The sequence below is a fragment of the Oryx dammah genome, unplaced genomic scaffold, assembly GCF_014754425.2.
Source record: "Oryx dammah isolate SB20612 unplaced genomic scaffold, SCBI_Odam_1.1 HiC_scaffold_17, whole genome shotgun sequence".
Lineage (NCBI taxonomy): Eukaryota > Metazoa > Chordata > Mammalia > Artiodactyla > Bovidae > Oryx > Oryx dammah.
Window position 1 is genome coordinate 45,949,616 of NW_024070201.1, and position 24,093 is coordinate 45,973,708.

Genomic DNA, 24,093 nt, shown 5'->3' on the forward strand with positions numbered 1-24,093 from the left:
ATAGACGACGTGATGTTAAAATGTTGGCCTGAAGGGCCATCACCATTGTCACTATGCACTCTGCATTGTTCTCCCAGCTCAAGATCAATATCCTGTGTCAGTTGGGTCTGGTCTCAAATATCTATCTATCTCCTCTTTCTGGATATATGAGGAAAGGTCTAACTATGGATAATGTATAAGCAAAGTGCAAGTTCTCAGCAACAAAATCTGAGCTTTGAATTTTATGGATAATGCTTATTTGGTTTGAAGAGACAGGTTTCCTGTTCATACTCAGTTCAGTTCAGTTCAGTCACTCAGTCATGTCTGACTCTTTGCGACCCCATGAATTGCAGCACACCAGGCCACCCTGTCCATCACCAACTCCCAGAGTTCACTCAAACTCACGTCCATCGAGTTGGCGATGCCATCCAGCCATCTCATCCTCTGTCGTCCCCTTCTCCTCCTGCCCCCAATCCCTCCCAGCATCAGAGTCTTTTCCAATGAGTCAACTCTTTGCATGAGGTGGCCAAAGTATTGAAGTTTCAGCTTTAGCATCAGTCCTTCCAATGAACACTCAGGACTGATCTTCTTTAGAATGGACTGGTTGGATCTCCTTGCAGTCCAAGGGACTCTTAAAAGTCTTGTCCAACACCACAGTTCAAAAGCATCAAATCTTCAGAGCTCAGCTTTCTTCTCAGTCCAACTCTCACATCCATACATGACCACTGGAAAAACCATAGCCTTGACTAGACAGACCTTCGTTGGCAAAGTAATGTCTCTGCTTTTGAATATGCTATCTAGGTTGGTCATAACTTTCCTTCCAAGGAGTAGGCATCTTTTAATTTCATGGCTGCAATCAGCATCTGCAGTGATTAGAATAAATAATAAATTATAATATTTTCACTATTAAACATTTCATAGAAAATATATTTATTAAAATAATAAAACACAAAATAGCTAATTTAAAATATATATACATAAGCATGTGTAAACAGTATAAAGTTTAGAAATTACAAATGATGATGCTTATCATCTATCTTCTGATAAATCTTTGATATTTACATCTATTGCTTATTCTAGCACTAATATTTTTTACTTTTCATGAGTAAATAGTAAAATTTCTATTTACATTTTTCATTAGGTTCTATGACTTCCAAATTTTATGTATGCATGGCTCCATTTCAACTCTGTCACTGCCGATTTTGAGGATTTGAGGACTATGTGTTGTAAATAGCAAACAAATGAGTATTCTTTTATTTTAATCTTCATACATTGATGCCTGTTATTTGGGTTCATGTCATCCAGCATTTTAAGATGAAGACGTCGTCATGTATCTTCTAAAATCCTGGCTTCCTTTTTCTCCACATGGCAAAACATAATAAAGAAAGAAAAACCATAGCCAAAAGAAAGAATATAGCTGTAATTCTTTTCAAAGAAAGACAAATTTTCCCCCAACTCAACTGCTCTCAATGGATGTGAGTCTGAGTGAACTCTGGGAGTTGGTGATGGACAGGGAGGCCTGGCGTGCTGCAATTCATGGGGTTGCAAAGAGTCGGACATGACTGAGCGACTGAACTGAAGTGAACTGAACTGAACTGAAATTCCATCACCTCTGCTAGCTTTGTTCATAGTAATTCTTCCTAAGGCCCACTTGACTTCACATTTCAGGACGTCTGGCTCTAGGTGAGTGATCATGCCATCATGATTACCTGGGTCATGAAGATCTTTTTTGTACAGTTCTTTTGTGTATTCTTGCTCCCTCTTCTTAATATCTTCTGTTTCTGTTAGGTCCATACCATTTCTGTTTTTTATCGAGCCCATCTTTGCACAAAATGTTCCCTTGGTATATCTAATTTTCTTGAAGAGATTTCTAGTCTTTCCCATTGTATTGTTTTCCTCTATTTCTTTGCACTGATGGCTGAGGAAGGCTTTCTTATCTCTCCTTGCTATTCTGTGGAACTCTGCATTCAAATGGGTATATCGTTCCTTTTCTCCTTTGCTTTTCACTTCTCTTCTTTTCTCAGCTATTTGTACAGCCTCCCCAGAGAGCCATTTTGCTTTTTTGCATTTCTTTTTCTTGGGGATGGTCTTGGTCCCTGTCTCCTGCACAATGTCACGAACCTCCGTCCATAGTTCATCAGGCACTCTGTCTATCAGATCTAGTCCCTTAAATCTATTTCTCACTTCTACTGTATGATCATTAGGGATTTGATTTGGGTCATAGTTGAATGGTCTAGTGGTTTTCCCTATTTTCTTCAATTTCAGTCTGAATTTGCCAATAAGGAGTTCATGATCTGAGCCACAGTCACCTCCTTGTCTTGTTTTGTTGACAGCATAGAGCTTCTCCATCTTTGGCTGCAAAGAAAACAATCAATCAGAGTTCAGTGTTGACCTCCTGGTCAACTGTGGTAAATGTTCAGTGTGTACTTGAAAGATTGTGTATTGTACTGATGTTCTTGGCTTGAAAGTTATTTTTTCTGGTATTAATATAATCACTCAATTTTTCTTTAGATTAGCATTGATATAGTATATATTTCAATTTCTTTACTTTTAAACTATTTGTGCTTATATCTGAAGTGTATTTTGTGTAGGCAGCATTTACTTGGGTCTTAAAAAAATTAATCCAATAAGTTCTGCATTAATTGAAATTTAAGGTGTTTAGTCTGCTCATTTGTACTTAATGTGACTATGTCTATGTTTGGGTTTATCCTTTTGGCATTTATTCTTTGTTCCTTCTTCCTTCTTTTGGGTTGAGTACAGTAATAAAAAAAAGCAGTCTATTTTTTCCCCATATGAGTTATACCTGTTATTTTTGGCAATACTTCAGAGATCATCATACACATCTCTAACTAATTACAATCTACCATCAAGTGGTATATCATTATATATATAATATATATATATAACATGATAACCTTAGAATAATATACTTTCATTTCTCCCTTTTTGTTTGTACTATTACTGGTATACATTTTGCTCTTTCATGTCTTATAAACAGCAAACTCCATTTCTATTATTTTTCTTTAAACAGAGAATTTTAAACAAAATATCCTTATAGAATAAAAATATAAAGTGCTTATCCATGTAGTAGCAAAAGTGATGCTCATTGTTCCTTTGTGTAAATCCATATTTACATTTGACATCATTTTCTTCTGCCTAAACAAACTATTTGAAGAAATAAATTTTAGAGAATGTAATCAGAATAAATAATGAATAAAATTTGTGATAGTGATAAGCATTATGCAGAAGAGTAAAACAGAGGGCAATAGGAAATCATTTGTGTTTGGGGGGAATATTGTTGGATACTATTTTAAATACTGTGGTCAAGGAAACTGAATGGACCTGAGGGGAAGAGCTATGTGAACAAAAGATCAAAAGTAAGAAGTCTCAAAGGCAGGATGTAGTTCATATTTTTGAGAAAGTGCTTGGGAAGCAGTTTAGATGGTGTGGCTTGAAAGAGGAGGTGAAATGAAATGAAAACCTCTTTTGGTCTTCTAAAGTGCCTTATTTGTTTGTGTGTTTTAATCAAACTTTTGTAACATTGCAGTATAATTAATTTTACATATTTTTCCTTTTCCCTCTAGGCCATGTACTTTTAGTATTGAGATCGAGATTTATTTTGTTAGTTTCCCATTTTCTAGTACTATACTGAGTATAAAATGAATGACTTTCAATAAATATTTTTTAATGTGTGAAAAAAATGCTTGCAGGAAGTTATTCATAATGAACATCTGGAGGAAGTAGCAAAGAAACTGATAGACCTGAGGTCAAACCAGAAGATGGCCAGGACCTTGGGGATGACGGTGAAGCAGAGCACCATGTCCAGGAGGGAGAGGAGACTGAGCAGGTAGTACATGGGCTCGTGCAGAGAGGCCTCCAGCTGGATGGTGATCAGGAGGGTGGTGTTGGCCCCCATGGCCAGGAGGAAGAAGAGGCTGAGAGGCAGGGACAGCCAGAGATGTCAGCTGGGAGACCTGACAAAACAGTTCAGGAGGAACTCAGAGACTTCAGTAGAGAGGGAGCTGTTGCTATAAGGCAGCTTTGGCAGTGACTTCAGGGAGGAAGATGTCTTTAAGGAGCTAAAAAAGACAGAAGGTGTTAATTCTACCACAGACTCTGAGGAATGTGGATTTAGCTTATAAGATCCATGAAGATATGGACATAAGCCACTTGCTCCACCCTCATCCCTTGTGCCTAGCACATTTTGACACATAGAGATGGCTAACAAATTTTTTTTGAATGTATAAATTGTTTCCTGTTATTTTTTCATCTATGTATCATCTTTCATTTTCTCATGTGTGAATATATTTTTTCAGTCTGTTTTCTTAGTAGATATTTAATGAATCAGAAATTAAGTATCAAACAAAATCAAAGGCCAAGAAAACAATTTAGTTTAAAGTTTAAACACATATAAATGCATTAAAATGGCTAGATGGCATTGACAATCAATTTTTTAAGAGAGTAAAAGATGAGAGTTTTGCAGAGGTATGATGGACTGGTTACATAGAACAATTTTCTGATGAAAATTAATGAAAATATTTCTAATGTTATGTTTATGGTGAATCTTTATCAATACCCATCATCCATACCCATATCTATATCCTTACTTATACTGATATGTGTATTTGATATAAATACATGAGTAGATATTAATATATAATATTGTTAAAACTCACAGACTTTTAATATTTCCTAAAAGATAGTAGCTTAAATTTACCTCGGAAGCATATTATATCTTTATATTTGTAAGACACTTCTGTTGGCATCCAGTTATGCACCTTTAAACCAAGCCATTCTTCTTATATTGAAAGGGAAACATTTGAGAGTATGAGATTTTGGGGAGTTCCTCTTGAAATAACAAAGAAAAAAGTTATATATTGTATGAATTTAGCTGGATCTCCACAGATTGCTTTTTTACTTTTGAGAAATGTATTAGTCCCAGTTAAAATGTTGATTATTATTGTCTTCTATTATGTAAGTGCATGCTTTTGTTTAACAGTAGTTCCCAATGTTGTGAAGGAACAGGGGAATTAAATCTCAATTTATTGTTCTTTACTGTGAGATGAAGGAGAAAAAGAAACAGACAGAGCTTTGCAAAGTGAAATCTCAAGTAGGTCAAGGAAGCAGGTGCTTCCAGTGAAAACTAAGAGGCTCAGACTTTGGGGACATTATTGACATTGCATTATGGGGAGATTTTACTTTTGTGATTAAAACAAAGTAACACACAAGTTGTTATTGAGGCACAAAAGCTTATATTTATAAGAGATCAAAAACAAATTTTTCGCTTTCCTCAGTTTATAGATGATGAGTAGCATCAGGATAGACTGGAACCTGGAACTCTTTGCTGCAGTACTGCAATGCTGGCACCCGGACAAATGTCTCCTTGAGCAATAAAATACAAAGAAGCTATAAGAGACTACAAATAACTGCATGCATGCACAGTTGGCGTAAATTCAGAGTGAAAAGATACAAAAAGACCAAAAAAAAAAAAAAAACCAACTGTCACTTCTGGAGAGTTGGGAGCAAAAACAGGGTGTCAGGAGCAAAAGCAAGGTACTGCACATGCCCTGTGCACTCAGCACCGCTAACGGAGTGGTCAAAACACCTAAGCCACACTCCAGGCCAACCCTTGGACATACGCTTACCCTTATTCCATGTAAGAAACCAGCTAACTTGAGATTCATAATAAAGGATGAGAGAAAGGAACTCTTAAAATCAAACTGTTTGATTCGAGAAGACACACTATCCAGATTACCCAGTTCATAGATATAAATTTCAGTCTATTCATCCATTATTTTTTCCTTTTATTTTTTTAACAAGTGAAGTATAGTTGACTTACAGTGTATTAGTTTCAGGTCTATAGCACAGTGATTCAGCTGTACATATATATACATATTAATATATATTCTTTTTCAGATTTTTTCTCTCATTATAAACATTTCCCTATTATAAAAATTGAGTGTCAGTTCAGTTCATTCCCTCAGTCATATCCAACTCTTTGCGACCCCATGAATTGCAGCAGTCCAGGCCTCCCTGTCCATCACCAACTCCCGGAGTTCACTCAGACTCACGTCCATCGAGTCTGTGATGCCATCCAGCCATCTCATCCTCTGTCGTCCCCTTCTCCTCCTGTCCCCAATCCCTCCCAGCATCAGAGTCTTTTCCAATGAGTCAACTCTTCACATGAGGTGGCCAAAGTACTGGAGTTTCAGCTTTAGCATCATTCCTTCCAAAGAAATGCCCATAGAAGCACATGATTCCATTCCTCAGCCTCTTCATTTGAGAAGAATATATTTCTGGAATTATTATTTGTATTCTTCCTAGTCCAACTTTGAACTCCCAAAAGCAATACTAATGTTTGATTTATTTTTGTATTTTAATAGTTAACAGAATTTCCAGGACACAAATGTGCTTAGAAACTGTAAAATTAACATGAAATAATTTCCATATAATTTGTTATATCTGCAAGTATTATTACTGAATCATATATTAGATTGTTTAACAATTCTGTAACTCATTCACATAGCTGTGTTTGCATATCATTCACATAGCTGTCTTTGCATATCTTTTGGATTCAAGAGATACATGTCCAAAGCGCAGACATTTTGGGGAAAAAGTTTATTAGTCTCTTAAATCTGCTATAACTTTATGATAATTGTTACACACAAAAGTATTCAGAAAAAAACAAACTGTGTCCCCTTGCAATGCACACTCCTGGAGAAGAGAAGCAGAGAGACAGTAAGGCAGTGAGAAAGAAGCTTGTGATATGGTTGGAGATTGAGAGAAAAAGACCCATTTACCTACCAGTTAGAGTAGGAAGTGGCAACCTACTCCAGTATTCTTGCCAGGATAATTCCATGGTCAGAAAAACCTGTGGGCTACAGTCTATGGAGTCAGAAAGAGTTGGACATGACTGAACTGACTGAATAAGCACACAGAGACCAACAGCAACCTTCCACTATTCAGGGCTAAAGTTTCAGCTCCTATGTCTTTGTCTCCAATATGTTATATTTAGTGGAAATAAGAATAAGAACACCTTACAAATTATATAATATACCCCACAGAACATCCACAATTATTTACACCAGAATATGAAATATATGGCATATTAAAAGTTATTTTTTCAGGACTTCCTTGGTGGCTCAGATGGTAAAGAATCTGCCTGCAATGCCAGAAACCTGGGTTCAATCCCTGGGTCAGGTAGATCCCCTGAAGGAGGGAATGGCTACCCACTCCAGTATTTTTGCCTGGAGAATCCCACGGACAGAGGAGCTTGGCAGGCTATAGTCCTTGCAGCTGCGAAGAGAGGGACATGACTGAGTGACTAACACTTTCACTTTCATTCAGGAACATAAATCTCTCCCTTTAGAATCTGCTTAAGGACGTTTATTATTTTGCACATTTGGAAAAAAGTGTGGGAAAAGGGGAGAAATGATCATGAAGATTCATTTTCGAGAAGTGAGAGAAAGAGAAACTCTAAAAGAAATGAAAGCTTTATTAAAAGGAAAAACAAAGACAATTTGTATAATTTGAGACTAAAATTCATAGATACAAATTTCAATCCACTCATCCACTATTGACTCAAAGCCATCCCATTTTAGGAATGCAGAGATCCACTTGTCCTAGTTACCAGTCTTTTTTCAGTAATCTCTGGATTCCTTGCTTGATCTCCTGGGTTCGCACCCCATAGACAATGGGGTTGAGGGCTGGAGGGATGACGTGGTGGAGGATATTGAGCAAGACTGGCACATCAGAGGACACTTTCTTTTCTACCACAAGCGTGAAGACAAAAACCAGAAGAACAGTGCTAAAGAAGAGGATCAGGATGAAGTGGGAGCCACATGTGCTTAGGGCCTTGGCCACAGCTCCCTCTGACTTGAGTCTCAGAACAGCCCTTAGAATGAGGGTGTAGGAGAGGAAGATGAGGATGAGGTCCAATCCCAGCAGAGTCCATCCACAAGCAAATTGGTAGAGACGATTGATGATAATATCACCACAGGAGAGCCTGGAGACAGACATATTGGCACAGAGGCAGTTCTCAATGACATTTTCCCCACAATAATGGAGACGTCCTGAAAGAATGGGGATGGGTACTGTCAGGAAGATGCTTCTGGCCAAAATAAAAATGGCTGCTTTGACTACAAATTGGTCAGTAATGATGGACAGGTATCGTAGAGGATGGCAGATGGCCACATAGCGGTCATAGGCCATGACCATGAATGTACAGGACTCCATGGCAAAGATACTATTCATGGTGAACATCTGAAGGAAGCAGGCAAAGAAGCTGATAGACCTGAGATCAAACCAAAAGATGGCCAGGACCTTGGGGATGACAGTGAGGCAGAGTGCCATGTCCAGCAGGGAGAGCAGGCTGAGCAGGTAGTACACGGGCTCGTGCAGAGAGGCCTCCAGCCGGATGGTGACCAGGAGGGTGGTGTTGGCCCCCATGGCCAGAAGGAAGAGGAGACTGAGGGGCAGGGACAGCCAGTGCTGCCAGCTGGGGGACCTGACAAAACAGTTCAGAAAGAAGTCTGAAAACTCAGTGGAGATGTTGCCATTTTGGTGTGCTGTCATATTTTGTCAAATGTTCCTGCACCTTCCTTTTAGTGATCTGTAAAATTGGGATAAAAATTAGCTACTGATTCAAGATACATAGAAACAGAACAAATTGCTTTACTTGAGTAACTTATGCATCCCGGCAGATTATCCATCACTAAGTGAATTCTTGTGTATATCTTATGTACACAGTATGATATTCATATTACTTTAAACAATTCAGAAGGCTGAGATGCTATGATTTCTTTGTAGTGTTTGATTTGTTCAAGGTTTATTTATAATATTTTAACAGAGTATATATTTGCTTTATAATGTTTTGTTAGTTTCTTCTGTACAATAAAATGAATCAGCTGTATGTACACATATATCTTCTCCCTCTCACCACCCCTACTGCCATCTTACCTAAGTCATCACAGAGCACTGAGCTGAGCTCCCTGTACTATACTGCAGGTTCCCACTAGCTATCTATTTTAAACATGGTAGAGTATATATGTCAATCCCAATCTCCCATTTCATCCACCCATAGCACTCTTGTATCTACATATCTGTTCTCTCTAACTAGAGTTTTATCCATGCCATGCAAATAGGTTCAGCTGTACTGTTTCACCAAGTTTCACGTATATGTATTAATATATGATATTTGTTTTTCTCTTTCTGACACACTTCATTCTGTATTTTTAATAGAGCTGTTAAATCTTTATAGAAATTAAGAGGAGAAAATTACTTAGGAAACTTCTTTATAACAGGTGAGTCTCTAAATTCATACTCATGTTTCTTCACTATTTAAAAATGATTACATGGACTACAATATCTACAATTTAATTTGAACAATACATGCTAATAAGCAGCAGAACCTGGCACAACTTAGTGACTATGGACCACTAGCTACTATAATTTGACCTTTCAGCTGTATTTATTATGCTTTAATTGAAGAGGAACTAAAAAGCCTCTTGATGAAAGTGAAAGTGGAGAGTGAAAAAGTTGGCTTAAAGCTCAACATTCAGAAAACGAAGATCATGGCATCTGGTCCCATCACTTCATGGGAAATAGATGGGGAAACAGTGGAAACAGTGTCAGGCTTTATTTTTTTGGGCTCCAAAATGACTGCAGATGGTGACTGCAACCATGAAATTAAAAGACGCTTACTCCTTGGAAGAAAGGTTATGACCAACCTAGATAGCACATTGAATAGCAGAGACATTACTTTGCCAACAAAGGTCCATCTAGTCAGTTCAGTTCAGTTCAGTCACTCAGTCATGTCCGACTCTTTGCGACCCTATAAATCGCAGCACGCTAGGCCTCCCTGTCCATCACCAACTCCTGGAGTTCACTCAGACTCACGTCCATTGAGTCCGTGATGCCATCCAGTCATCTCATCCTCAGTCGTCCCCTTCTCCTTCTGCCCCCAATCCCTCCCAGCATCAGAGTCTTTTCCAATGAGTCAACTCTTCTCATGAGGTGGCCAAAGTACTGGAGTTTCAGCTTTAGCATCATTCCTTCCAAAGAAATCCCAGGGTTGATCTCCTTCAGAATGGACTGGTTGGATCTCCTTGCAGTCCAGGGGACTCTCAAGAGTCTTCTCCAACACCACAGTTCAAACGCATCAATTCTTTGGCGCTCAGTCCTCTTCACAGTCCAACTCTCACATCCATACATGACCACAGGAAAACCCATAGCCTTGACTAGATGGACCTTAGTCGGCAAAGTAATGTCTCTGCTTTTGAATATACTATCTAGGTTGGTCATAACTTTTCTTCCAAGGAGTAAGCGTCTTTTAATTTCATGGCGGCAGCCACCATCTGCAGTGATTTTGGAGCCCCCCAAATTAAAGTCTGACGCTGTTTTTACTGTTTTCCCATCTATTTCCCATGAAGTGATGGGACCAGATGCCATGATCTTTGTTTTCTGAATGTTGAGCTTTAAGCCAACTTTTTCACTCTCCTCTTTCACTTTCATCAAGAGGCTTTTTAATTCCTCTTCACTTTCTGCCATAAGGGTGGTGTCATCTGCATATCTGAGGTTCTTGATATTTCTCCTGGCAATCTTGATTCCAGCTTGTGTTTCTTCCAGTCCAGCATTTCTCATGATGTACTCTGCATATAAGTTAAATAAGCAGGGTGACAATATACAGCCTTGATGTACTCTTTTTCCTATTTGGAACCAGTCTGTTGTTCCATATCCAGTTCTAACTGTTGCTTCCTGACCTGCATACAGATTTCTCAAGAGGCAGGTTAGGTGGTCTGGTATTCCCATCTCTTTCAGAATTTTCCACAGTTTATTGTGATCCACAGTCAAGGCTATGGTTTTTCCAGTGGTCATGTATGGATGTGAGAGTTGGACTGTGATGAAGGCTGAGCCCCAAAGAATTGATGGTTTTGAACTGTGGTGTTGGAGAAAACTCTTGAGAGTCCCTTGGACTGCAAAGAGATCCAACCAGTCCATTCTGAAGGAGATCAGCCCTGGGATTTCCTTGGAGGGAATGATGCTGAAGCTGAAACTCCAGTACTTTGGCCACCTCATGCAAAGAGTTGACTCATTGGAAAAGACTCTGATGCTGGGAGGGATTGGGGGCAGGAGGAGAAGGGAACGACAGAAGATGAGATGGCTGGATGGCATCACTGACTCGATGGACGTGAGTCTGAGTGAACTCTGGGAGTTGGTGATGGGCCGAGAGGCCTGGCATGCTGCGATTCATGGGGTCGCAAAGAGTCGGACACGACTGAGTGACTGAAGTGAACTGAATTATAGATTTTAAAAATTAGGCACTGCAAATAATGTTTGTGAATTTGCATTTGTCTAAAAAGTCATTTTGATTTGGGTTATTCGTAAAAATTGCTTTTTGTTTACTCTATTTCTTAGATTTTCATATTAGTAGGATTCCTAAATTCTGGAAGAAACAACTTTAAAAGGAGAATGAGCAGTTCCACCCAGCTCTGCTAGACTAATACCTAACAGTAAGCAGGAGGAAACTTGATTCTTCTGATTGCAGTAGTGTAAGGGTGATGAGATCTACCTTTAAAATCCTTCCATCCCCTTTCTGTTTCTGTTTTTCATCTTCAGTGCAATAATCCAGGTACACATTCCCTCTTTCCTCTAAGCTAGTTCAATGTTGCCATTGTTGTCTCATCATTTAAAGTTTCTCCTTGGCATGCTGTTAGATACTAGGGTCACTAAATTGAGTTAGAAACCATCTCTATTCTGAAGTAGGGAGAACTAAAACCACTCTGGGACAACAGTAATACCAATAAGTGCTATGAGCAATGACATGGTCTTGCATAAACTATTATGAGAGAGTAGGGGAGGGCTGCTTGGAGAAGGGATATAGGTTACTTACTCCAGTATTCTTGGGCTTCCCTGGTGGCTCAGATGGTAAAGAATCTGCCTGCACTGTAGGACACCTGGGTTTGATCCCTGGGTTGGGAAGATCTTCTGGAGGAGGGCATAGCAACCTAATCCAGTGTTCTTGCCTGGAGAACCCCCATGGACAGAGGAGCCTGGCTGCCTACAGTCCATGGGGTCTCAAAGAGTTGGACACTACTGTGCGACTAAGCACAGCATAGCTCAGGGGAGTGCTGACTAACAGGCATAGGGTATAGGCTGGAGAAAGAGTATTGTGAGTAAAGTGATGTGGTACCCTCATGGCACTAATGATAAAAGACTGCTTGTCAATGTAGGAGATATAAGTGACATGGGTTTGATCCCTGGGTTGGGAAGATCCCCTGGAGGAGGGCACAGCAAGCCACTCCAGACAGAGGAGCATGGTGGACCACAGTCCATGGGGTTGCCAAGAATTGGATAAAACTGAAACGGTTTAGCACCCATCCTCATTTACATTGCAGATGAAGAATTCTAAGGTTCTCCTGCACCTGAATTGTGACAGAGAATCAAAAGAAGTCTGTAACTTGGCAAAATGTATAGGTTAGGACTCTCTGGTGGCCTTCAAATCATGCAGTCCATTGTAGTCAAATCTGTCTTCATAAACAGAGTCTCATATAAAGAGTTATCATGTGGGTTTACAAACTTTTTTCCAGGAGTTTTTAAAATTCTCTCTCGATTTCTTACTAGGCTTGCTAACATAATATAAATTTTCATACTGTTTAGTTGTTGAACTCTTGTCACTTGCTGAGAATGGTGCTCCAATATCTAGGACTTCATCTCATTTTCTCTTTCACTCTCTTGTGAAATATGTTTTATTATCATCACATTACAAACAAGGGAAATGATTCTCGAAATCTTAACCATCTACCCAGTATTAGGCTAATCTTATTCCTATCTAATTCTAATCAAGTGTGTTAGATTCAAACAACTTCCAGTTTCTCTCTGACCCTAAAAAACAATTCTATGATAATGTACTTTCCTCATCAATACTATAAAAGAGTAATCAAAAATCACCAATGATACAATTAGTAATTCTGGAAACAGAACTGATAGACGAGAAATAGCTTTGTGATGGGGGCAGAGTAGCAAGGGAAAGGAAGCTTTAATCAAACTGTGAACCCAGAACTAAACAGTATTTTCATATCAATAGAAACCAACTTTTGATTCTGTCCCGTTTCACATCGTGTTCTTGTTTCCAGTTATGAAATCTAACCTCCGAATGCAGTTTCAGTCCTCCTCAGCTCTCCAGTTCTCCTCACCAGAGACTCCCTGTTAGTGACCAGGGCTGACTCTCAGGGGAAGGAGGAGGGGAGTCTCCTCCCAGTCTCCTCTCTCCACTCCTCTTGGTCCTCTGCTTCTCCAGACAAAGGGTCCTATCTAGCTGGGACATGCCAGGCATGGCCTTTCCACGTGATATGTAGATGAGATTAAATGATCTTCCAATTTTTTTCCTCTTGCTAATAACAGAATACATTAGTAGTGATATTGACAATTTGGGGATGAATTGTACACATATCATGTCATATAATAATAACCATACTCTGAAGAAAGTGAGTCAAGTTGACTATCTTAATAATTTACATCTTCAAATGGAAAAATTATTTCAGTGGTGTTATATGTCTTTTCCTCAGTTTAACCTCTAGGGTTTGGATGTGAAAGAAACAAATGTCAGGCCCAAAGCCATTGAATATATACATACAGCTGTGTCCTGTGTTGTCACAGTGAGGTAGAAATGCATATCTTATTTGCCATATTATTTTATATATTTAACTGTTAAAGTTGTTAGGGTTCACCTAAATCCACAGAACTCAGATAGACCTTTAAGACATCTCTTTGAAATGCAGTTACAGACATTATTGATGATATCCAGTGGCAGATACTTCTTTTATCTTTGGGCATCATTTTCTGGTTTTGGCAGCTGTAGTTTTTAGATATTATTTAGATTGAACTGATATCTTAGGAGCTACTTTCTTACACCCTCTGACCCCCAACTGTGATCTCTGTTCTCATCTCTTAAGTTATATAGAATAAACATAATTCCTACCCCATGATTACAGTAATTTTGCATGAATACTTTGTGCCCAGTGTCCATACTCCTTGTTGAAATGTTTGAAGTTTTCATAAGTGGGGTCCAGATGATGTACTTTCAAGCTCCCCACCACCTGTCTCCTATGGACAAACTTCACCTCCTCTGCGTCTCTGTCATCACCAAGCAAAAAAACCATAGAAAAGAAGGGCAAAGGAGAGAACAAGGTTCCAGAGCAGAGCTTTCACGTGCCCTTACTCACCTGACATGGGAGACTACTTCAGCAGCACTAGCCCAGGAATGGAAACGAACACAGACCCCCGAGGAAGAGAGAAGTCTTTCCTGTCTTCTGGTTAATGCTGGTATATCTTTCTTCACTCAGACTCACGGATGATGTTAAGCATGGGTTCTGGTTCCACTGATACTGAAGCCTTGGATAGTTCCCAAGTACCTGGGGTAGGTATACCTCTGGAGCTTTAGGGACTCTGCCCTCTGGGAACTCCTCCATCCCTGCTCCCTTTGGCCCTTAAAGCCATTCTGGGAAAGGAAAGACAGGCAGATGAGAGAAGAAATTATTTTCTTTCTCTGTAAAAGGAAGGACCTCTGGGAATCCAGTCCTACACTGCCATGTGTCTATTGGCAGTTAGTCTCCTAAATGTGAGTGTCTTACATACATCCTTACATGTCCATTTGTGTTTGTATATACACTTTGGATGTCATCTATCAATCCTATAAACTCACTCAGAACCTCTTGTGGAATTCCTGAACATGCTTAATAAATAGTGACATCCAAAATTGTGTTATTGAATGAATTGACGTTAATATATCATCACTTTTATCACAGTATAATAATGATGAAAATGCAAGAGGAAGTGAAGAAAATATTATTGAGAAAATACAATGTATTTTTCAGAGAGAAAAGCAACAGTAATTTTTGCTGCTTTAAATTTTTTAAAATGGGATTTATATGCTAGGAAAGATGATTTGCTCCTTTATTTTTTATTCATTTTTAACCATATGAATTATTCATACTTTTCAAGTTATATAAGCATCATCCATTTTCTTCAGGTCCTTCTTTTGTTTCATTTTTATTTCATTTTTTTTCATATCTCAACATTCTTCCTAGTTTTCCTCCCTTCCAAAAAGTGAAATCTCTAGTGTATTTAAAATATGTGCTACTAATTAATTTCCAGTATGCTTATTTAGCTATATATTTGTGTAAGGAAGACATTTGGATATTGAATTTTCATAAAAGTCATTGTGTTATAAATATGATGTTGGTTTTAATTTTCCTCACACTAAATCTTAAAAATATGTCATATGTTGCTTTGGGTGAGTTGACTTCATTATGTTTGAGTGGGGCTCAGTTTCCATTGTGCCCATTATCCCCTTTGGCTCACACCCATGTGATCTGTAATAATTATTCAAATCAGTTGCTTTGTCATGTCTGATATTTTGCGACCCCTTCAACTACAACATGCCAGGCTTCCCTGTCTATCACCAACACCTGGAGCTTACTCAAATGTATGGCCATCGAGTTGGTGATGCCATCCAACCATCCCATCCACTGTTGTCCCCTTCTCCTTCTGCTTTCAATCTTTCCCAGCATCAAGGTCTTTTCCAATGAGTCAGTTCTTCACATCAGGTTGCCAAAGTATTGGAGATTCAGTTTCAGCATCAGTCCTTCCAATGAATATTCAGGAATGATTTCCTTTAGGTTGGACTAGCTTGATCTCTTTCCAGTCCAAGGGATTCTCAAGAGTCTTCTCCAACACTACAGTTCAAAAGCATCAATTCTTCAGTGCCCAGCTTTCTTTATAGTCCAACTCTCACATCCATATGTGACTACTGGAAAAATCAGCTTTGACTACACGGAACTTTGTCAGCAAAGTAATGTCTCTGCTTTTTAATATGCTGTCTAGGTTGGTCATAGCTTTTCTTTCAAGGAGCAAGCGTCTTCTAATTTCATGGCTGCAATCTGCAGTGATTTTAGAGTCCCCCAAAATAAAGTCTCTCATGGTTTCCATTGCTTCCCCATCTATTGGCCATGAAGTGATGGGACCAGATGCCATGATCTTAGTTTTGTGAATGTTGAGTTTTAAGCCAGCTTTTTCACTCTCCATTTTCATTTTCATCAAGAGGCTGTTTAGTTCCTCTTCACTTTCTGCCATAAGGATGGTGTCATCTGCGTATCTGAGGTTATTGATATTTCTCCTAGCAATCTTGATTTCAGCTTGTGCTTCATCCAGCCTGGCATTTTGCATGATGTACTCTGCACGTAAGTTAAACAAGCAGAGTGACAATATACAGCCTTGATGTACTCCTTTCCCAATTTGGAACCCGTCCATTGTTCCATGTTTGGTTCTAACTGTTGCTTCTTGACCTGCATGGAGATTTCTCAGGAGGTAGGTAAGGTGGTCTGGTAATCTCACTTCTTGAAGAATTTTCCAGTTTGTTGATATCCACACAGTCAAAGGATTTAATGTAGTCAATGAAGCAGAAGTAGGCGTTTTTCTGGAATTCCCTAGGTTTTTCTATGAACCGATGGATGTTGGCAATTTAATCTCTGGTTTTCTGCCTTCTCTAAACTCAGCTTGAACATCTGGAAGTTCTTGGCTCATGTACTATTGAAGCCTAGCTTGGAGCATTTCAAGCATTACTTTTTAGCTTGTGAAATGGGTGCAATTGTGTGGTAGTTTGAGCATTCTTTGGCATTGTCTTTCTTTGGGATTGGAATTCTTTCTTTTCCAGTCTGATGGCCATTGCTGAGTTTTCAAATTTGCTGGCATATTGAGTGCACCACTTTAGCAGCAACATCTTTTAGAATATGAAATAGGTCAGCTGGAATTCCATCATCTCCACTAGCTTTGTTCATAGTAATGCTTCCTAAGGCCCACAAAACTGCACTCCAGGATGTCTGGCTCTGGGTGAACAATCACACCATCATGGTTTTCTGGGTCATGAAGATCTTTTTTGTATAGTTCTTCTGTGTATTTTTGCCACTTCTTCCTAATATCTTCTGCTTCTGTTGGTCCACACCATTTCTGTCCTTTATTGTGCCCATATTTGCATGAAATATTCTCTTGGTATCTCTGGTTTTCTTGAAGAGATCTCTAGTCTTTCCCATTCTATTGTTTTCCTCTATTTCTTTGCATTGTTCACTGTCGAAGTCTTTCTTATCTCTCCTTGCTATTCTTATTCAGATGGGTATATCTTTCCTTTCCTCCTTTGCCTTTACCTTCTCTTCTTTTCTCTGTTATTTGTAAGGTCTCCTCAGGCAATCATTTTGTCCTTTTGCATTTCTTTTTCTTGGGTATGGTCTTGATTACTGCCTCCTGTACAATGTCATGAACCTCCATCCATAGTTCTTCAGGTGCTCTATCAGATCTAATCCCTTGAATCTATTTGTCACTTCCACTGTATAATCATAAAGTATTTGAGTCAGATCGTACTTGAATGGTCTAATGGTTTTTCCTACTTTCTTCAATTTAAGTCTGAATTTTTCAATAAGAAGTTCATGATCTGTGCCACAGTCAGCTCCTGGTTTGGCTTTTGCTGACTATATAGAACTTCTCCATCTTCAGTTGCAAAGAATAGAAACAATCTGATATCAATATTGACCGTCTGGTGATTTCCATGTATAGAGTCTTCTCGTGTGTTGTTGGAAGAGGGTGTTTGCTATGACTGGTGCATTCTTTTGGCAAAATTCTGTTAGCCTTTGCCCTGCTTCATTTTGTACTCAAAGGCCAAACTTACCTGTTATTCCAGGCATCTCCTGACTTCCTATTTTTGAATTCTAGTCCCCTATAATGAAACGAATGTATTTTTCTGGTGTTAGTTCTAGAAGGTGTTGTAGGTCTTCATAAAATGGTTCAACTTCAGCTTCTTTGGTAATAATTGTTACCAAGTAGTAAAAGAATCTGCCTGCCAAAGTAAGAGGCTCAGATAGGAGATACGGGTTTGATCCCTTGTTCAGGAGATCCCCAGGAGGAGGACATGGAAAACAGCTCAGATATTTTTGCCTGGAAAACCCCATGAATAGAGGAGCCTGGTGGGCTACAGTCCATGGGGTTGCAAAGAATTGGACACAAAATAGTGCCTGAACACACACACACAAATACTACTACTGTTTATGTCCTTGTACACATTTCTTTTCTTCAAGGCTTCCCTTGTGGCTCCGCTGGTAAAGAATCTGCCTGCAATGCAGGAGACCTGGGTTTGATCCCTGGGTTGGGAAAATCCCCTGGAGAAGGGAAAGGCTACCCATTCTAGAATTTTGGCGTAGTGAATTCCATGGACTGTATAGTCCAGGGGGTTGCAAAGAGTTGGACAGGATTGAGTGACTTGCACTTTCACACATTTCTTTGAGGGTCTAGAAAAAATAGAGCAAGAATCTTTTTTTAGTTATGGCTAAAAAACTTATTTAAAAAAATTTCATGGTTGTTGTAGGTTTTAGGTGATTCACATAGCAATTCTCAATTTTAAAAATAAAAGTTTTACTCTATTTATAGTTTGTTATCTATAAGTTTTTTAGCCATAACTAAAAAAAACTATCAGTTTGTTTGCCATATTTACTAGCTTGTTTTATTTTTGAGATTTCACATAGACTTGATAGCCACAATATTTATCTTGCTCGGTCTGACTATTTCTCCAAGCATAATGCCCTACAAGTCCACCCAATGTTGTTGCCATATATAAATAAACACACACACACACATACACACACACACACACACACACACACACACATATATATACATACACACACATGCGCACAATACACACACAGATATATATATACTCCACATGTTCTTTATCCATTCATCTGTTGTAGGTTGACTTAATAATAAAATATAAATTGACCTTGTTATTTATATCAACAATATAGAGTGAAAACTATAAAACTATCTCAATCAAATCAGAAAAAATTTAACAAAATTCAATATCATTCATAATAATACTAAAGAAAAAAGGAAAGAAGGAAACTTTTTCAAACTGATGCTGAAGAGCTGAGATAGTACTTAATAATATTTTTCTCAGTGTAAGAGAAAAGATAAGGATATCCACTCTCACTCAGGATTTTCAGTTAACATTGCACTGGATTTCCTAAGCAGTGCAATAAATTAAAGGAATAAAAAAACATAGTTTGGGAAGAATGAAGGAGAAAAATTGTCTTTATTTAAAGAAAATCATGTCAAGTATGTGGAAAGTCTTACAAATTCAGTTTTTAAAACCGCACAAGCTAATTTGTCAATATCTCAGAATATAAGATCAACAGATAAAAATCAATATTTTCATATATTAGAAATAAGCCATTGGAAAATGAACTAGAAAAATCTTGAAAATAGTATTAAAGTATATAGAAATACTTTTAAAAAATATGTGAAAGATCTATACATGGGAATGAGAAGTATTGCTGAGATAAATTAAGAAAATGTAAAAAATGTAAATACGTGTTATTTGCACACGTTTGAAGGGGTAATATTATCGGGACATTGGTGGTGGTAGTTTAGCCGCTAAGTCATGTCTGACACTTGTAATCCCATGGACTGTAGCCTTCCAGGTTCCTGTGTCCTGGGATTCTCCAGGCAAGAATATTAGAGTGGGTTGCCATTTCCTTCTCCAGGGTATCTTCCCAATCCAGGGATAGAACCCATGTCTCTCGCATTAGCAGGCAGATCCACCAGGGAAGCCTTTCAGAACATTAATTCTCATTGAATTGATCTGTAGATTCAATGTCATCCTAATTAAAATCCCAGCAGTCTTTTCTGGAGAAATTGACAAACCGCTTCTAAAATTTATATGAAAATGAAAGGGATGTAAAGGCAATTTTAAGAAGAAACAACTTTGGAGCACTCACATTACCTCATTTCATTACATAAAGTATGATAAAGTAATCAAGACATTGTGTTTTCTGTATAAGTAAGTATACATAGACTGGTGTAATGGAAAAGAATAAAGGGTCCAGAAATAGACCTATACATGAACAAATATTGCATTTTGACTAAGGACCCAAAGTAATTCAATGGGAGAAATGATAGTCTTTTCAGCAAATTCTGCTGGAATCTTCCAACTGTATTTCTACTTGGAAAACAACAATAACAACAACCTCTAGTAATTATCCAATACCACAAGCATACCTTAGGCTATAGACTTATACCTAAAATCAAAAATTAAAAATTATTAGAAGTTGTTAGAAAAAATATTTATAAGCTTAAGACAGGTCACTATTTCTTAATTGGGACAAAATGAGTATGCCTTAAAGGACTTAATAATGATGTTATATTTCATCAAAATTTAAAATAACTTCTCTTTAAAAAATAAAAATGGAAAAATTAAATGCAAGCAAGACACAGATTGTGAGAAATTTTCATGATGCATATTTCTGCAAAGTACTGTTTTCTAGAATATATAATGCTATCACTTAACTATAAAATAAGTAACTCAGTTACAAAAATAAAAGAATGAATAATTTTTTTTTCAGAAAGAGCCATTTAAATGGCCAATTGAAGCAATGCAAATTAAAATTATAATGAGATGCCACTGCACGGCTATAAGAATGGCTGACATTTAAAAAGATGACACCAAGTGTTGGCATGGATGTGGAGGAAGAAAGAACTGGAATTCTTACTGCTGGAAGGAAAGTAAAATAGGGTAGAAAGTGAAAGTGAAAGTGGAGTTGCTCAGTCGTGTCCGACTCTTTGCGACTCCGTGGACTGTAGCCCACCAGGCTCCTCCATCCATGGGGTTCTCCAGGCGAGAATACTGGAGTGGGTTGCCATTTCAAGCACTGTTCAAACCATGATATTCTGCTAGAAATTTAAGCATACCCATACTCTATAATCTTGCAATCTACTTCTAACATTTACCAAGGAAAATTTACAACATATATTCACACAAATTCTTGGCCTACTTGTTCATAACAGTTTCATTCATAATAGATAAAAACTTATATTATATTTGTGTTAGATGGCTATTATATCTGTATTTTTAAGACCTTTACACTGGTATCCAGTTATACAATTTTATGCAGTTTTGAGCCAAGACAATTTTTTTATATTGAAATCTTTAAGTCAATAAGCTTTTCGGGAGACTTCTTCAAGTAATAAAGAAAACTGTTATTTATGGTGTGAACCAAGCAATCTGAACAGATTGCTTTTTACTTTTGAGAAGTGCATTTTCTCATTAAAATATTAATATACACTTTTACTTATTTCTTTTTATGTGAGTACATGCTTATTTTTCAAATAGTAGTTCATAGTGCTATACAGGAATAGAGAAATCAAATAGTAATATATTTATTCTTTTTCACCTTGAGTGGAAGAAGAAAAAGAAATGGATAGATCTTTGCAGGATGAAAGCTTAAGTAAGGCAAGAGATGTGTTACTGATGCTTTCAGTAAAGACTGAAAGAACCAGACGTTGAGAATCGTACTGAACTTTTGGTAGATTTTTCCTTTCATGGTGAAAATAACACACTTATATGTTGTCACTGAGGCACAGGTCTTATGTGTAGAAGGGATCTTCTAAACAAATTGTTCACTATTTTCAGATAACAGAGTAACATGAAACACAAAAATACCAACTCACTTGTTTCCAGGAAACTAATTTGTATGTGTGTGTGGTTGTGCAAGGCTTACAACTCATACCTTCTAACTCCATCTGGTGCTTTCCTATGCTTCTCAGCATCTTAGTGCCCATAGAGACACATTGTTTAATTCCTCAACTTCATATGAGAATAATATATTTTTAAAATTATCATTGAAAGGTTGTTCTTGTGAGCCATGAACAACAAGAACCAGGATTCTTGGCCTCTGGAGGAGAGAAATTCGATCCGGGGCCATGATGAGGCTTGATTGTTTAGAGCATTTGTGTAGTAAATTTTTATTAAAGTATAAAAGAGATAGAGAAAGCTTCTGACATAGACATCAGGAAGGGGCAGAAAGAGTGCCTCTTTATTAGTTTATAGCAAGAAGTTATACACCTATTAGCAAGCTGCTAATTAGAGAAAGGGAATTTCTCAAAATGGGAGACTTGCACTAGGCCCCTCACCCACAACATGCATTTTAAGAAAGCATTGGCACAAGGTGAGTCATCCCAGGCCATAAAACAATTGACACGAATCTTGAAGAAAGGCAGATTTCCAAGAAAATACATAGTTTCTTTAAAACAGCTTAACAGAACATTTCCATGAGTAAAACAGACTGGTTTGTTGAGCCATTATCAGTCCTCAGTCTCAGGTGGAACCGACTTGAAGAAAGGCAGATTCTAAAGTAAATACACAGTACATTAAAATAGTTTAATAAAAAACATTTCCATAAGAAAAACACATTGGTTAACTCAAGGTTTGGGAAAAGTTCAGTTCAGGCAGAACCAGATGTTCTCATGGTAACACAGAGTTTTAAAAGAAACTTCCTTTTTATTTTGTATAGAGAAGAAAAAAAAATGTGACTTTTGTAGTTTATTTCCTCCTGCCTCTTAAGAGAGAGGAAAAAAAGTCTGACATTTGCAGTCTATTTCCTCCACTTGGGGACCCCAGTCTTCCTTGCCTGTTACCCTCTCATTATTTATATTCTTCCTAACCCAACTTTTGGAAAAGAGAATAGCAACCCACTCCAGTATTCTTGCCTGGAGAATCCCACGGGCAGAGGAGCCTGGTGGCTTTCAGTCCATGGGGTTGCAAAAAGTTGGACATGACTGAATAACTAACACACACACTTTCTAAACCAACTTTGAGCTCCTGAAAACAGGGGTGGCAGTGGTTTAGTGGCTCAATTGTGTCCAACTCTTGCAACCCCAAGGACTGCAGCCTGCCAGTCTCCTCTGTCCATGGGATTTCCCAGGCAAGAATACTGGGGTGGATTGCCATTTCCTTCTCCAGGCAATCTTCCTGACCGAGGGATTGAACCTACATCTCCTGCTTTGCAGGCAGTTTCTTTACCGACTGAGCCACCAGGGAAGGCTGAAAGCAATTCTAATATTCTATTTATTTTTGTACTTTAATAGCTAATGGAATCTGCAGAACCCAAGTGTACTTAGAAACTAAAATTAACAAGAAATAATGTTCATATAGGCTATTGTATATTTGAGGATTATTACTGAATCGTATATTATGTCGCTTAAATTCTTTAACTCATTAGCATACCATGTGTTTGCATATCATTCACCATGGAACCCTGGATCCAAAAGATATGTGTCCAATGCACAGACACTTTGGGTCATACATTCGATAGTCCCTTAAATCTACTAAAACTTTATGATAATTGTTACACACATGAGCATTCAGGGAAAAAAACCCGCCCTTTTCTAATGCACGTTGATAGCGAAAAGAAGTGAAGAGAAGAAAAGAGAGACAGAGAGTTGAATAATGCCTGTGCTATCATTGAAAGTTGAGAGAAAAAGACAATTACGGAATATTAATAACTTTCCAGCATTCAGAGTTGAAGTTTCAACTCCTATTATCTTTGGGCTTCCCTGGTGGCTCAGCTAGTAAAGTATCTGCCTGCAATGCAGGAGAAGCAGTTTCAATCTGTGGGTGGGAAGATTCCCCTAAAGAAGGGAATGGCAACCCACTCCAAGAGATTCTTGCCTGGCAAATCCCATGGACAGAGGAGCCTGGTGGGCTATAGTCCATAGGGTCACAAAGAGTCAGAAACGACTGTGCGACTGACACGACTACTACTATCTTAGTCTCCAATATACTTCCTTCAGTGGAAATAAGAATAAGAACACATTACAAATTACACAACTCAGCCCACCAAATAGATGCAATTGTATCCCCAAGATAAGAAGTGTATGATATATTAACAGTTGTCTGTTCAGGAACATAAATCTCTCACTTTAAAACTTGCTTAAGGAATCTTAGTATTTTGGACAAAATAGGATAAGAAGTGTGGGAAAAGGAGACAAGTGGGTCAAGGAGATTCCTTTTTTTATTTTTAATTTTTTATAAGGAGATTCCTTTTGAAGTGTGAGAGAAAGAGGAACTCTAAATGAGACTTAAGCTTTATTAAAGGGGACACAAAAACAGTTTACACAGTTTGAGATTAAAATTAATTGATATGAACTTCAGTCCACTCATTGATTCAATAATTGATTGAATAATCCATTCAAATACCATCCAATTTTAGGAAAGAAGAGATCAAGTTGTTCTAG

The 24,093-nt window shown here is 38.0% G+C and overlaps 1 protein-coding gene across 1 annotated transcript; it reads right to left on the reverse strand.

Moving 5' to 3' along the window:
- Positions 1–7,605: 7,605 nt before the first annotated feature.
- LOC120876574 (olfactory receptor 56A3-like) lies at positions 7,606–8,553 on the reverse strand. The gene has a single exon (XM_040258551.1). It carries the CDS (start codon positions 8,551–8,553, stop codon positions 7,606–7,608), a length of 948 nt encoding a protein of 315 aa, XP_040114485.1.
- Positions 8,554–24,093: the final 15,540 nt, after the last annotated feature.

Bases quoted from the DNA above. Each gene is read 5' to 3' on its own strand.
- LOC120876574 (XM_040258551.1), bottom strand. From the start codon at position 8,553: ATGACAGCACACCAAAATGGCAACATCTCCACTGAGTTTTCAGACTTC.